Raw genomic sequence first — 16,394 nt, 5'->3', positions numbered from 1 at the left:
TATAAATCTTCGTCCGCGAAGCCAAGCCAAAGATAAGGAAGGAAAGGAAACAAGCTGTAATAGCACAGAATATATAACGATTAAAGAGGAGGAGGTGCTTGCTGTCTGACAGCAAATAAAGGTAGATAAATCCCGCGGGCCTGACGTGATATTCCCTTGAACCTTGAGTGAGACTAGTGTAGAAATTGTAGGGGCCCTAGCAGATATTTTTAAAATGTCCTTAGCCATGGGTGAGGTGCCAGAGGATTGGAGGGTAGCTCATGTTGTTCCATTATATAAAAAAAAAAGGCTTCAAAAGTAAACCAGGAAATTACAGGCTGGTGAGCCTGACATCAGTAGTGGGTAATTTATTGGAGGGTATTCTGAGAGAACGGATATACAAGTATTTGGACAGCCAAGGACTGATTAAGAATAGTCAGCATGGCTTTGTGCATGGTAGGTCATGTTTGACAAATCTTATAGAGTTTTTCAAGGAGGTTCCCAAGAAAGTAGATGAAGGAAAGTCTGTGGATGTTTTCTACATGGACTTTAGTAAGGCCTTTGACAAGGTCCCACATGGGAGGTTAGTTCAGAAGATTCAGACACTAGGTATCCATGGAGAGGTTGTAAATTAGATTCTATGTAATGTCAAAATTAGAGTAAGATTGGATCTCCATTCATTTCAGTTGGAATTTTCAGCCATTGGAACAAGGAAGTAAAGTGATTTTTTTTTGGTTAGAATTATTTCCCTCCCATTTAATATGCTAATTTTCAATTTTTGCTTTAAGTTTATCTTTTATAACAGGTTTAAAAAAATATTACATGAATTGTAATTGTTTAATTTGTCTTTACATGTCAAAAACACTTAAATTGTTAAAATTGCTTTACAGCTTTGACAATAAATGAAGCACTTCTCCTAATTTTCCCTCTGTTAAATCACATCTGGGTACTCTGAGTTCCCGGACTCAGGACAAAGCTGCATGAAGCCTCATTGCCGAACCAGATCTTACTATGCCTGGAGAATAATTTAGGAGTAACGGTACATCGTTCCCTGAAGGTAGAAACTCACGTGAATAGGGTGGTGAAGAAGGCTTTTAGTATGCTGGCCTTTATCAATCATAGCATGGAATATAGGAGTTGGGAGTTGATGTTGAGATTGTATAAGACGTTGGTGCGGCCTAATTTGGAGTTCTGTGTGCAGTTCTGGTCGCCTAATTATAGGAAGGATATAAACAGAGTGGAGAGAGTGCAGAGAAGGTTTACCAGAATGTTACCTGGGTTTAAGCATCTAGAGTATAGGGAGAGATTGGACAGATTAAGTCTTTATTCTTTGGAGTGTAGAAGGTTGAGAGGGGATTTGATAGAAGTATTTAAGATTATGAAAGGGATAGACAGAGTGGATGTGGATAGACTATTTCCGTTAAGAGGAGGAAAGATTAAAACAAGAGGACATGAGTTAAGAATTAAGGGGCAGAGGTTTAGAGGTAACATGAGGGGGGACTTCTTTACTCAGAGAGTGGTAGCCGTGTGGAATGAGCTTCCGGGAGAAATAGTGGCGGCGGAGTCAATTGTATTATTTAAGAAAAGGTTGGACAGGTATATGGATGAGAAGAAGATGGAGGGTTATGGGCATTGTGCAGGGAGGTGGGACTAGAAAGGGGTGTTTGGTTCGGTGTGGACTAGAAGGGCCTAATGGCCTGTTTCTGTGCTGTAATTGTTATGTTATGTTATATGTTATGAATCCAGAGACCCAGCAAGTTTTCACCCATGTTTCTATAGGTTATGGGCATGGGAGATATACTGGGTCTGACAAGCTCTAGTCCATTAACTCATTGCAAATTGAGAATACAAAATCTAGAAATTATTGCAAAATATTCAAAGCAAGCTTCTGTTGTTGGTTTTAACAGCAGTAAACCGTGGTAAAAACTGCAGATCATAAACAGCCACATTTAGCAGAAGGTGCACTTAAACTGGTATCATTTAATAGCGATTTAAGGTTACAATAATTGTTGTGGCAGTGTGAGCAGTGGAAGAAACACAGCCACCATGTTGAGGGTCGTTAACGACTGTTTTTGTTCAAATTCAGCGCTCCGCTTTAAGGGCAGCACGAGCTCAATCACCTAGTGTATTGTGACATCATAATCGCTGCCCAGGGTGCGCACTGGAAGGGATGCGGGAGTCAGAGAGAAACCTCTGACGATGCTATTTCCCCACGGCTGCCCCACCACGTGGCGATACAAATGGGGCCGGTTCGCCATGAGGATGTCCGCCGCCACATTGTATTTATTTGACTTGAAGCTATAAATTATTCTTCTTTGAAGTTATTAATAATGTTGTTTCCTTGATGTCAGAACAATATTAAATTTTCCAAAACCTCCTGCATGAATAGGTGGCCAATTTGTCTCTAATTCATCGTGAAGCACACCAACTCTGTATTTCACATTTTACTAGTAGCTACACAGCACTGTTAGGAGACTCTCAAGCCAAGCCAATGTAGCAAAATTGTTAACCAGGAATAGAGAACCATTTCATTGCTGAAATGTCTTTGTTGTGAAATTGCATTATCTGTATTGATAAAACACTTATTCCCATTGCAATTAAAAACAAGCTTCATCAAGATCACAGTAAAAAAAAATGGAGTAAAACTTGATTGTTCGGTTTCAGATTTATTGTCCGAGTACTATACATACATGACATCACATATAACCCTGAGATTCTTTTTGTAATTCTGCAGGAATTACAACTAATTGGTAGTGCTAAAAAGAACTGTGCACAGCGTAACCATGTAAACAAAACTATAAACAAGTAATGTAAACAAACTGGATTAGAGAATAAAAAAGGAAATCAATAAAGTGCACAAATAAGAGTCTACAAATGAGTCTCTGAGTTTGTCGTTGAGGAGTCTGATGATGGAGGGGGAGCAACTGTTTGTGAACTTGGTGGTGCCCTTTATACAAGAATATTTGTCTTCCTGTGGTAAAGAGGGATGTGTCATATCTGATCTTTCACTCGAAATTCTCTCCAAATGTCTTATTTTCATAATAATATTGATAATAAATTTGTCATACACAGAAATACAATGCACATTGGCAGCAAAATTCTTAATTTGTGCAGCCAGCACAAATTTTTTTATGAAAAAGAACAACTACAAATAGTGCAGTAGATGTCCGAAAATCTGGACTGCTTAGGCAATGGGGCGGTCTGGATTTTCAGACTTTCCAGATTCTCAGCCAGTACTTTTAAAATTTAAGCTTAAGGAGGAATAAATAAGCGATGAACAGGTAAATTTGGAAAGTTTGTTCAATAGCAAATACAACATGCTTCCATGTTCAAAACGAGCAGTTCTTTGTCTTCACACCACGGTTTATCTATATTAGGATCCATTATTATCAGTCTGTAAAGACCTATGCTATATATGGTAAATGAAAAGAGTAGGTGACAAAATTATAGCATTGTCATAGTTTGACTGCTCATTTCAAACCAGCAATCACTTTTTACAAGTGTACAAAAAAAAACGCTAAATGTAAAATGTTTGAGAGTTTTTGGAAAGTCCGGATCCTCGTGTGCTCTAGATTTCTAGCATTCGGTTTTATGGACTTCAACTATATACATTACATTTCTCAGTATGGAAAGAAATAATAAATATAAAAGATTCACGGGTATAGTTATTGCAAGAAAAGAAAGTTCAGTAAATGCAATAGTGCAGACAGGCCTTTTTGTTGTCGTTCATGGTTAGGATTGTAAGGGAAGATTTAAGAGCCTGGTTGGGGGGTGGGGGGGGGGGGGGGAAGAAACTGTTCTTGAACCTGGAGATGATGGACTTCAGGCTTCTAAGGTAGCAGCAAGAAGAGGTTGTGACCAGGGTGATGGGGGTCTCTTATTATGTTGCTTGCCTTGTTGAGGCAGCATCTCACATAGATGTTTTGGATGGGAGATCAGTGCTCATGATCAACTTGATTATGTTTACTACTTTCTACAACCTTGTGTAATCCTGGATGTTTAAATTACCAAACCAGGTCATGATGCAATCAGCCAGAATAGTTTCCAAATATACCTATTGAGGTATTTAGCCACAGATTAAATCTCCTCAGACTTCTTTGCAGTGTATACCGCAATAATTTAAAGAACTCTGATATTGTCATGCCTTGCAGTTTTCGTCATGACACTAAACTCTCAAACCAACTCTCAAATCAAAATATTACACAATCTGTTCAGTGTCATCTGTGTTAAGATGGCGCTTAATCTGTTGTTCAAAATCAGATTTTCAATTTGCTGTATATCAGCAGAAGTTCATTTGGTCTTTGTTCTCCCCGACGCGAGAGATTCACGATCTCTGATGGCCTGCTTAATGTTTTTTTTTAAATGATGTTTAAGAAGCAACTTCTTAAAAACTCCCCTTTTCATTGTATGGATTGAATCAGTTAGTTGGTTTCAGGTTATTGCTTGCATGAACATACAGAAGGAATGTTTTAAACAGATGATGGTGGGGAAAAAAGTGAATTCAACAGCAACTCCATTAAAAGTAGTTAAAATACTATTGATCATGTTTTATACTTAAAAGGTTTGGCATCTGCCAGATTGGATTATAAAGTATAGTGAAACCCTAATTTTACGCTCCCTGATTTAAAGCGAATTCGGATATAACGCGATGAGTCATTGAACTTGTTGATGCTTTGGGCTGCCGGCAGGAGTGGGGACATCGGTGTGTAGTTGCAATATAAAGTACAGTGAAACCTCGATTTAGCGCGGCGCTGCTTTTTTTGCGATGAAGTTTTATGTACCCCAACGATCACTACATGTATTCAATCCTGCTTGATTTCTGGAGAACCCAAGCAATTAAGTTGAATAACTTGTATATATCACACATGATTGTCATACAATTTATGCACAGGACCATCATAAAAACAGAAATGCACATTTTATTTTGAATGCCAAAGCAGTTTGTTGTTAACAATGAAACTGTTTTCACTGTGTCTGCAATCTTCCTGTTGTGATTGCTCCTTCAGCAACTATAAAAGGCCTCCTACGCTTTACAAAATTGCAATTTACTGCTCTAAGTGCAGAATAGTTTCAATTTTATGTGATGCCTGATTCAATTTGCAGTTGTCTTCAGAGCTATTGAATGTGAACCAAGTTCTCATACAATAACTAGCAAATTGTTGGAACACTTTATCACTTTTACTTACTCTTGTTACAGATCTTAAACATCGTGACTCTTCTTTGGAGAAAATGTTCTGACAAGTTTATTTATTCTTTCCATCAGCACACATGTGTTTTCAGCTTTTTTTGGTTGGGTACCCTACATACTTCACATTGAAGAAAAGGAATTCTGCCACTCTTACCTGGTCTATCTTAAACGTGATTCTAGATAGATCAGCGTTGAAGTTGCTGACATCTCTGTCCCCATTGGCACGGGGCCTAATTGAAATATTTTGTAGTGAAATTCTCCTTCCCTAAATTTGAGATTGAATCAAATGCAATTTTTTTTGATTGAAACCTCTGCAGTATGTTGATACATAGGGTCAATACTGACATCTTCAACAATGCGCTTGTGCAGATGAGCTGGTGTACATCGCCCAAGTGCTCATGAGCATTTTGCAAGATATTTAGTGGAACTAAAAAACTGAACAGATCATGCTCCCACAATATATCTAGCATGCATTACTGAACAGAAATCAAGAGCAACATTTGTGGCATTCAATATGTAATATTTCTCCTGTCATTTTCACTTGAATCAAACTGGTATGTACATGCAAAATCTTTTCTGTTTTGACTGTAGTTAATATGCTTGGCTTTACAAAATGTGCTATCAGGGAAAAATTCTGAAAGTGTGTTCTATGTATTTAAAACATAAAATATATTTTTTATCCACAGAGCAAGTCCACATTCACTTCAGGAAATATGAGGTGGAATATCTTCAATTTGCATTCCGCTGGATGAATAACTTGTTGATGCGGGAGCTGCCTCTCCGATGCACCATCCGTCTTTGGGACACGTATCAGGTAAATATTGCAACGCTATTTTCTTAATGCTTCTGGCTTAGTCCAACATTAATTCTTTATCCGATTTTTGAATGACTTTTACCATCGTGTTTGCCCTCCTTAGCTTTTGCGTGTATGCCGCTAGCACTGTTTGATAATCTGACTTGCTAAAGTGTAGAAGTGTAATAGAATGGTTGGTATTCTTTATGTTTGTGTAGCAGTGTTTAAGAGTGTTGGAATCCCTGATGGGCCAGGAGACTTGCTGATAGAACCTGAGTAGAATACTCTTGAAGTTGGCTTGGTTGGACCAAGGCTATTATCAATGAAGCTTTGGGATATTTCATTTTGAAGTTCTTTATTGCAGCAAATAGTAATAACTGACCCTCACACTAAAGGATCTTCCCCCCCACCCACCCCTCAATGTACTGAAGCAACTGACAAAACTATTCGGCAAAATTCAACATTATGTCGTTCTTCATTTTGAATGTTGTGTAAAGGTTAAACCTTGTGTTTTTGCCTCTTAGTTAATTTTGTGCCTGTCCCTTTGAGGAAAAATATTGTTTGTCGTGTTACCATAGACGTAATATGCTGTAATATCCGAGCGGACCAAGAGCTTGCATTTCATTCTTCGAAGAATTATGAAGGGGACATAAGCTCGGGATACTTTTCTTTGAATTAATCTTAATTCATCTTATTTTGTCTTAATTTCATCTATTTCTTATATCTGTTTAAAGTTGAATATTGCCATATCATTTTACAGTATGCTTTGTTTATTCATTGTTAAGAAAATCTCAATGCGAAGTTATGCAAAATGTTTATCTGTTTTATCAACGACTTAAAGCTGCATCTACAAAGTTGAATTTATTGGATTAATAAGATAGTAATTCAGAATATCGTCACTCACGTTTCCTTGAAGATGACGTGTCTTAAAATTGGGAAATACTAGAACTTGGAAAGTGTCATCTATAGATTTCCCAAATAGATGTTTTAAAGCATTTGGCAATTTTTAAATAATAATCCATGTTTTACTGCACACTGACACTTTGAATCAGCATTTCCATGAAAAATAAGGTTGTATTTCATTCCTTAGTTTCATCTAAGGATGAACACGTTTAATTCTATCATCACCTTTTCTTTATTCATACAGTTATTTTGATCACTGGTAAATGAAATTTCTTCGGGGTATGAATTCCATAGTTAGACAATGAATTAGCATGAAAATAAGCATTTATTCTATTTTGATTTAATATTTAATTGATCAAATATCTATCCCCACCTTTAATACTTCCATCACAGCTGAATATTTTGCCACTTTTGAAATGAGAAATAACTGAGCAGGAGTTTGAAAACCAGTTTAAGAAACTTAATTCGAGGTAGAGTTGGAAATCCTTTTGTCAGTTTTGAATTAAATGAAATGTGAAAAGTCAAAAATTGTGAAAAGCAGATTCTAATGTTGATGACATTTTATCTGATCAAGGAGATGTCAGAAGTCAAACATGGTTAAGGTTGCAAAGAAAAGCAGAGGGATGGATTGTTTCATTCATTCTGTCTTGATATCCTCCATATCACATTCATCCTCTTATTCCCTTTCAGTCTTTCCCCTTCACTGCAACTTGTTCAATTTCACTTTAGAATTGTACCTTAATATTATTATGGTGTAGCAAACTATCACATTGGTAGCAAGAACAGGCTTTCCTAACAGACTGGCAAGTAAAATTGTCTAATTCATTTGTTTTAAGTGTTTTCTTTGCATTCTTCATAATGAAGTGTCTTGTTCTTGCAAAACTTATGTGTAGCCTTTTTTTTTGAGACAACTTCTTGGGCCCTTTTCTTTAGAAATCGTCTGAAGCTGATTTAGGGCTGGTGTGCATTCTTAAAGGAATTAAATTATTTCTTAAATGCTGCAATGAACTGCATTCTCATCATTGGAAATGACAATCTTGTAAGGAGCCATTGGTGAATTTTATGGCTTTAAATAGTAAAATGTAAGTTAAATAATTTGTGATGCCTAATTGCAGGAAATCAATCAACACCTTTGCCCAGGTGTCTTTGCATTTACTTAATGTAAGCTGAGTTCATTGTAGCAGGATAAGGCATTCTTCTATAATTTATTGTAACTAGCTACTAATATGGTTTGAATGTAGGTAGCTTTGATTTATTCTTTTCTTATTTGTTAATTGCATTCCATTTTATCCCAAAGGTTATTTATATATATTTTTTAAAACAGTATTTCATTTGTTAATTCAATTTAAAGTAGTCCATCGGGCACACTTTTCCAAGGTTCAATTAGCTAAATTTTATCCTAATATCTCTTCTAAATGTGATAAATGCATAACCGAGGAAGGTACTTTGTATCATATGTTTTGGCTATGTCCTTCTCTCTTTAATTTCTGGAAAAGGGTATTCCATACTTTATTGTTAGTTCTTAATATTAACTTGACTCCTAGCCCTTTCATTGCTATTTTATGGAGTGAGTGGGTGAATGGATTTTACATTGGCTTTTTCACAATCCCACGTAGTGGCTTTTGCTTCCCTTATTGCTAGAAGGGCCATTTTGCTGAGGGGAAAATATGTTGTCCCTCCTACTCATACTCAGTGGTTGTTGGATGTGATGGCATGCCTGTCTCTAGAGAAAATAGGTGTTCTACTATGGCAATGGATCTTAATTTTCTTCCTCTTTGGGGTCCTTTTCTCAATTACTTTCAAAACGTAGATTAATTAGTTTTTTTAGGTCTTTTTTTCATGGCCCCATAGATATTATTATTAGTAGTGGGCTCCTTAACTTGGCCAGTAGCCCTCATAGGGAGGGGTTTGATTCTTAGTTTAGGAATGTATGTTTTTTTTCTCTCTCTTTCCCTTTTTTCCATTTAATAACATGGGTAACTTGCACATTATTATTTGATACTTGTAACTCAATATTTATTATTATTACTCTATGTACCTAAGTATTTTGCATATGTTAAAACCAATAAAAAGATTGAAAGGAAACAATATTTCACCAATTCTGACTTTTCATCCGAAGAATATGCATTTTCTTGATCATGGAGTTTCCACTTGAAAATACCAGGGCAACCGAAAGGATTTGCTAGTTGTGGGGGGGTTAATGTGATGGAACAAAAACTTGTCTGGTTGTTGTTCCACCATATAGTTCAGCTAAAGCCAAGACCAGAAGAATTGATCGAAACCAAACTGGCACTGCACATTTTCCTGTCCAAAAATATTCTTAATCTTCAAGTTGCAGGAAAGGAGCCTTGTTGGGACATGTTCCTGACCTTCACTTGTGAGGGTACTCGGGGTTGGAATGGGAAGAAATCAGATTTTTTGCATTTCGTATGTATTCTTTACATCGTCATCGTTATCCAAATTATTTGTACAAATTGTGGGAAGTTTCATTGATGAGTGCATTTGGTTTACTGTTAACCAGCCAATCTTTCATCAACCTGAGTAATCATCATTGTTCTTTATCAATTTCTTTAAGTTCTGTTCTTCTTAACCCTCTCCTGCACCTTCACTGCATTACTTATAAAGGACAGGATTTCCAAAGGACACTGAAGAAATAATTTTGAAGGATCCCTGCTAAACAATGTACAATCAGCATCTTTGTAATTTGCTTTGGGATTACTTTATGACAGATAACTTGTAAGCAGTGTTTTTGGTCGTTAAATTTAATACTGTACAAGAACCAGAAGATAAAAGCATGAATGCTAATTACACAGCCAACCAGTGACTATGACAAAGGTCAATGTTTTTCATATTTTACATATTACTCAAATTGTCTACTATACTGGGAGTTGGTGGGAGGAGAACAATTCTGGAGGATTGTGCTTCATGTTTACTATTTATCAATTAGATAATACAGAATTTCATTTGCATTTTCAAATACTGTTTTGCTTCCCAAACACCACAAATAATCATCCTGTTGTCAAATTGCCACTCTAGTATGTTCACTGTTCAAATAGGTTAGTCCTGTGATCGCTTAAGTGGCTGCAATGTCTTACTGGTTCACTTGGGATAAAGGGAAAACATTCTAAAAGCCTGTAAAATGCTAAGTGTTCAGAATGCATTTCATAGAGTACTCATCACAACTTTTTCTTTCTCTTTTCCTTCATTGAACTTTGAGGCACATTTCCTGCTTCCTTTCAGAAAATGAATGTTGTAAATGTAATAAATTCCATTGTAAAGTAGTGAGCTTGGCAGAAAATCCTCCCCTTATGGATATCCTGCATGGTCAGCTTTTATTACATCATACCCCTAATAAAATTTATTGCCTAATTAACATTTTCTACTACTTAATTGAAATGCAGTATTGAAGCTCTTCAAGATCAAATCTCATCCATGTATTTTTTTTGCAATATCAGGGATGAAATTATTTTTCTATTAATGAGCAAATAATTTCATGCCAAATACTGAATGAGAAATCCATAGACCGAATGCGTGGGCCGCTAATGAATGATGCCCATCACTCAGTTCACTTGTCCTTGCCTGCTTAATTTCCACAGCACTGCACTCGAAGAAATTGTATACAGGAGATGCACAGGACATCTGAGATCTCCAGGGAAGCAGTACTAATCAAATTGATGAAACGAGTCACAGTCTGAACCAGAAAGTATAATGAGAATTGTAAATTCAATGTCAGATTAAATACTGAAAGCAAAATAAGGAGAAGAAAACTGTGGTTGCATTAAAAATAAAAAGAATAGTGGACAGAAAAAGGAATGTGCATTCCTGACATCTCTAATTAAAACTAAATGGATGAGATTCTGTCATTAAGAAAGTTATTTTCTTTTGTCGTAGATGATAATCACAAAATGGCAAATAAGGGTACCTTATCTTAAATTAATAAACTCTAAATATGTACAATGCACTTAAATTTTAATCTATCCAAGTGCAAGAATTTAAAATGAAAGTAGAAATATTGACCAAATCTTTCCTTTTGCTTAACCCACCTGTATGCCTTTGTAGACTCGCTTCAACCTCTTCACAATATTCCCGTTTGTCTTTGTATTGTGCAAACATTTTACTGCAATATATTCTATCCCTTTATCCAAGTCATGAATATAGAGTTTAGAGTTCTACACAGAAACAGGCCTTTTGCACAGAAACAGGCCTTTTGCCAACTTGTCCACACCAAACAAATGATCTAAACAGCCTCGTCTCATTTCCCTACCTTCAGCCCATATCCCTCTAAACCTTTCTTATTCATGTATCTGTCTAAATATATTTTACACTTTACATTTATACTCATCTCTCCTATCTCTGGAAGCTTGTTCTAAGTAACCATCTACTTTGTGAAAAAGATCCCTCTCACCCTCCAGTTTTAGATTTCCCCCTTGCTAGGAAAAATAAAATTATGACATTTTTACCTTACCTATGCCCTTCATGATTGTATAAGCCTCTCAGATAGCATTTCAGCCTCCTGTGCTCCAGGGAGAAAAATTTCAGCCTCCATATAATTCTAAACTACCAGCCCAGTAACATTCTTGTGAAGCATTTCTGCACCCTTTTGTGCATTAGGAAAAACATTATTAAGCTGGGCAACTAAAGCTGCACACAATATTCCATGTGGTGAGCTTCACCAAGCCTTGTACAATTATAACATGATGTCCCTTCTCCTATACTCACCACCCTGCCTTCCTATGTTGCCACTTCCATGAATCATACCTATACCCCTAAGTTTCTGCTCTACAACTCTCTTAAAAGGCAAAAACTCCAAGTCCTGCCTTGGTTTAATGTCCTCACATTTGTCCATCAACTATTCTGTGCACTACTTTCCCAGTTCATCTAGACTCTATTGTTACCTCAGATATCCTTTACTGTCTTCTGTACTACCAATTTTGTGGTAATCTGCAAACTAAGCATGTTTAGTTTTTTTTTTACACACATAAGTATTCCTTACTTAAATTAAATTAGACATGTTTAAGCCAGTTTCAAGACCACTATAATTTGTGATTGGAACTTTTGAATTTTTCACCTGATCCTTGTTTTCAAGTCAATGAGAAATGTTACAACAGCTATAATTAGCTGGGATCTTGAACATTGGTGATTAGTCACTTGTGCTGTGGAACCTGAAATGTGCAATGATGTAATGACAGATACATAAGAAGAATAAAGCCATATCTGTAATTAAAAGTTGTGTAATCTTTTAATGGCTTTTTTTTTTGCCAAAAACTAATTTAAAGTTAATTGTATCAGATATAAGGGTGAATTACATTTCTCCACTATTTTCCATGCATAACAAAATACAGGAGTTTGCTGTGATTGAATATTTTAATTCATGACATAATAAACTCACTGAGATGACTATGAATGGTTCTCTCCAGATAGACTGGCTTTTCAATCACATGGTGTCCATCAGATTCTAATTTACAAATAAAGATTGTAATTGCCTTAAATTCCCTTTTTGCCTTCACCACTTGCCACTCACTGTGCCCCCAACACCACAAATACTTCAGCACCCTTTACCCCTGCATTTTTCTCTCTGAAAATCAGTATTACCTCTGTGCATCTTATTCTGCTTTACATGATAGGTGCAAATATGCCTTTTTGGTTTGCTATCCCCATGCTTATCTCCTTAAAGTCTTCTTCCTAACCAACCTTTTACTCAATGTCATTTTGGTTGATATCTACAATGCATTTCACCATCAGTTTTTGAGTAATATTGTTAGCACCAATATTGACATACTGATAAGAATCTCAAAATCAGTTCTTGACACAATTACACCAATTGGCTAATCACTGTTCACCCTCTAACACCATCCTCCTCCCCCTGGAACCCTCTACCACCACCCTCCTCTGCCTGACCGAACTTATCCTCAATAACTTCCTCATCCCACTTCCTCTGAATTAAAGGGGTAGCCATAGGTCTGTGCATGGATCCCAGCTATGCCTGTCTGTTTATGTGCTCTGTGGAACAGTCCATGCTGCAAGCTTACACAGGCAAGATCCCTAAAGTCATACACCAGCGATGAGCTTGTCACTTTGATCCACTTCGCTTCCAACTTCCACCCTGACCTCAAACTCACCTGGTCCATCTCCGACAGCACTCTCACCTTCCTGGAACTCTTTATCTCCATCTCGGGAGAGAAGCTTTCCACTGAAATATACCCTCCAACTCTCACAACTAACTGCACTACACTTCCTCACACTGCCCCTTGCAAGGATTTCATCCCCTTTCTCTCAATTTCTCCGTCTCTACCGCATCTGTTCCCAAGGTGAGGTCTTCCAGTCCAGTGCTTCTGAAATGTTTGCCTTCTTCCACAAACGTGGCTTTCCCTCCACCATTATTGACTTAACCCTGTCCTGGCCCCCTCTGCCCCCAATGCAACTGACATTGAAGCCCCCTCACCCTCACCTACCAGCCCACCAGCCTCCACATCCAACACATCATCCACCAGAATTTCCAGCACTTTCTACAGGACCCCACCACTAGACACATCTTTCCTGTTCTTCTCTTGGCCTTCAGCAGGAACCGCTCCCTCATGCACTTATCCCTCCCCACCCATCACATCACTGCCACCTTCCCCTGTGCCCACAGGAGGTGCCACACTTGTGCCCTCACCACCTCCCTCACCACGGTCCAGGGCCCGCAAACAGGCCTTCTATGTTAAGCAACTCTACCTGTACATCCAGAGGACTTATTTACTGCATCCAATGCACCTTTTGTGACATTCTTTACATCAGAGATACCAGTTGCAGACTGGTGCTTTGCTCAGCAACTCCTCTCCATCCATAACCACAGCAACCTTCCAGTGATCAACCACTTCAATTCTGGTTCACACTCCCACGCTCAAATTTCTGTTCATGGCCTTGTGTACTGTCCAACCCTGACCACCCACAGATTGAAAGAACAAAACTTTATTTTCTGTCTGAGCACCCTCCAGCCAGATGACATGAACATCGACTTCATTGCTTTCCATTAAACCTGCTTGCCTTTTTTTCTGTCTCTCCCATATCCTGCCTTTCCAGTTCTTTCACCTACACAGCCCTGCCTTCCCCTCCCTCCCTCCCTCCATTCTCCACCTATCATCTCCTGCACTGCCACCCCTTCCCCCTCCCACTCATTTATTCTGACACTCACCAGTTTTTACTTCAACCACAGTATCCACAGAATTCTGTTAAAATTTGAGCAGATTTTCAGTTTTCAAATTTAGATTTCAGATTTATTGTCAGAATACATACATGACATCACATACAACCCTGAGATTCTTTTTTCCTGTGGGCAAGGTAGAATGACCACTTACTGGTTATGCAAAAAAAAAGTACACATTATATTAATACAAGTTGATGGAAGCACACATAAAGTAAATATTTTCTGTATATTTCATATCTATGTTGTATCGGGCAAGAAATGTTAATTGGCAATATGCCCGTGATACATTATTAGCTGTGATGTATGGATTTTGGCATGGATGTGAATGTTTAAAATGAGCAAAATCAACAATGTGTCCGAAAACAGACCTGCCGAGTTCTGCATTTTGTTGTAATATATTTGGGCTGTGTGCAACTTGGGAGCATCAGATTGCCAATTAGTTGTGCAATTAGAATTATATTGGTAATGTGTAATACAATTTAAAGACCTCATTTACACTTAAGAGCATTTGATATTGTTGATTTTAAAACAAAGTGCTCAACAGCTCAGGCGGTATCAGTGGAAAGAATGAATGTTTGAGGTCCAAGATCTTTTATCAGAACTGGGAAAGAGAAAATAAACAGACTTTTTAAAGAAGAAAAACACAAAAATTTGCAGATGCTAGAATCTTGAATAAACAGTAAAAAGCTGGAGGAACTCAACAGGACAGGGTGGAAATAGTTGCTTTGGTTTGGGACCCTTTATCGAGTCAATCTATACGGACTGATCTGCTGAGTTCCTTCAATGGCTCAATAGGGATGTAAAAAGTTTCAAATTTCCAAAACATCAGACAGTCTCCGGAAGAAAAAAACCCTGAATTAATATCACAGAAGGTTAACCTGATAGCTGATCTGATGTATTTAGAAAGAGTGAGTTTGCTGAAATTATTGAATACGACATTAAGATTTGAAGGGTGCAGCTGAGAAGATAAAGTACTGTTTTTCAAGCTTATGTCGAGCTTTGTTGGAACAATTCAGGAGGCCACTGACAAGTCAGACTGGAAATGAATTGAAAGATTAAAGAAGGAGTCACCTTGAAAGTTCAGGATCACTCTTGTCAACTGAATAGAGGTGTTCTGCAAAACAGACATCCAATGTGCATTTAGTTTGCTCACTATTGAAGAGACTACATTGTAAGGATAGAATGCAGTTGACAAGCCTGAAAAAATGGAAAGTGAAACAGTATATCACCTGGAAATACTGGATCCCTCAGGGCTTTGAAAGGACAAAGTGAAAGAGTACTCATTACGTTTTCTAGGGTTGCTGGGAAAGTAGTATAAAAAGGGAACAGTTGGTTGAAATTAAAAAGTGGCAAAGTGGTCACAAGTGGAACGATGACTTCAGAATCCCAATGGAGAAGGGAAGATGTATCTGGTGGTGGAATTGCATTGAAAATGGTGGATAATGTAAAGGGTGGTCTGGTGAATGTGAAGGTTAATTGGTTGAAAGCTGAAAACAGAGAAACACAATCCTTACTCTATCCCAGAGAAGCGTAATGGGAGCAGAGTTCGGGCAAATAAATGAGATGCATTTGAGGGCTCTATTACCTGTAGCTATGGCAGAGAAGAAAACACTGTTAAGAAAAAGATATCTTAGAGACACCTGTGTAGAAAGTCTCTTCAGAACAAAATAGCACTGAGGACAAGGAAGTGACGAAATGGAACAAAATATGGTTGAGAAAGCATGCGTTTGTAAGAGATATTAGTCACTAACCCATTCCCTGAAATGGAGATGGGAAGATCCAGAAAGGGAGGGGAATAGTCAGAGTTGGGCCATCTGAAAATAAGATAGAAATTTCTGGTGAAAGTAATGAAATTTTGATATGAGTATGGGAACAGGAAGTAAAATAATCAAAGTCCAGAAAAATATTTCAGAGAGGGAACTTGAGGAGGACTGAAACAGAGACTGTTCTCTGTTCCCACTAAGAGATAGATGCAGGTCCCACAGCTACACCTTTGAGCCTGAAAAGTGAATGGAGTTAATTAAAAATTTGTTCAAGGTTAGAATGGATTCACCAAGCAAATAGATGGGCCTCTCATCAAGGAAGAACCAAAGGGCTCTCATGGAAGTGCAGAGCAATTGTGCATCCACAGTAACTGTGAACTGGATGGAATTTGGTAACTGTCTCAGTGGCAGAGGGAACGATACTGATATGAATATATGTGGGAATTGGTTGGACCAGAAGTGAAGGGATAAAGGAAGAAAGAAATGGTTAGTGGAGCAAGAGCAAGCTGAAATAAAAGGTATGCCCAGACTCTGTGTGTGTCATTAAATCTCCTCAGACTCAGGAAGACAAAGCACTGGTGA

At 37.7% G+C, this 16,394-nt stretch overlaps 1 protein-coding gene across 14 annotated transcripts in view; it reads left to right on the top strand.

Annotated features, from left to right (window-relative positions):
* LOC138765077 (TBC1 domain family member 22B-like) overlaps positions 1-16,394 on the top strand; it is a 209,502-nt gene that overhangs the window by 141,565 nt on the left and 51,543 nt on the right. For all 14 annotated transcript variants that reach the window (XM_069941761.1, XM_069941759.1, XM_069941765.1 and 11 more), the window contains one exon: positions 5,854-5,981. In XM_069941761.1, the coding sequence (XP_069797862.1) occupies positions 5,854-5,981 (128 nt within the window). The remainder of the gene's footprint in view (positions 1-5,853; positions 5,982-16,394) is intronic.

The sequence above is a fragment of the Narcine bancroftii genome, chromosome 5 (genome assembly GCF_036971445.1).
Source record: "Narcine bancroftii isolate sNarBan1 chromosome 5, sNarBan1.hap1, whole genome shotgun sequence".
NCBI classification, from domain to species: domain Eukaryota; kingdom Metazoa; phylum Chordata; class Chondrichthyes; order Torpediniformes; family Narcinidae; genus Narcine; species Narcine bancroftii.
This window is presented reverse-complemented; position numbering and strand designations above follow the sequence as displayed.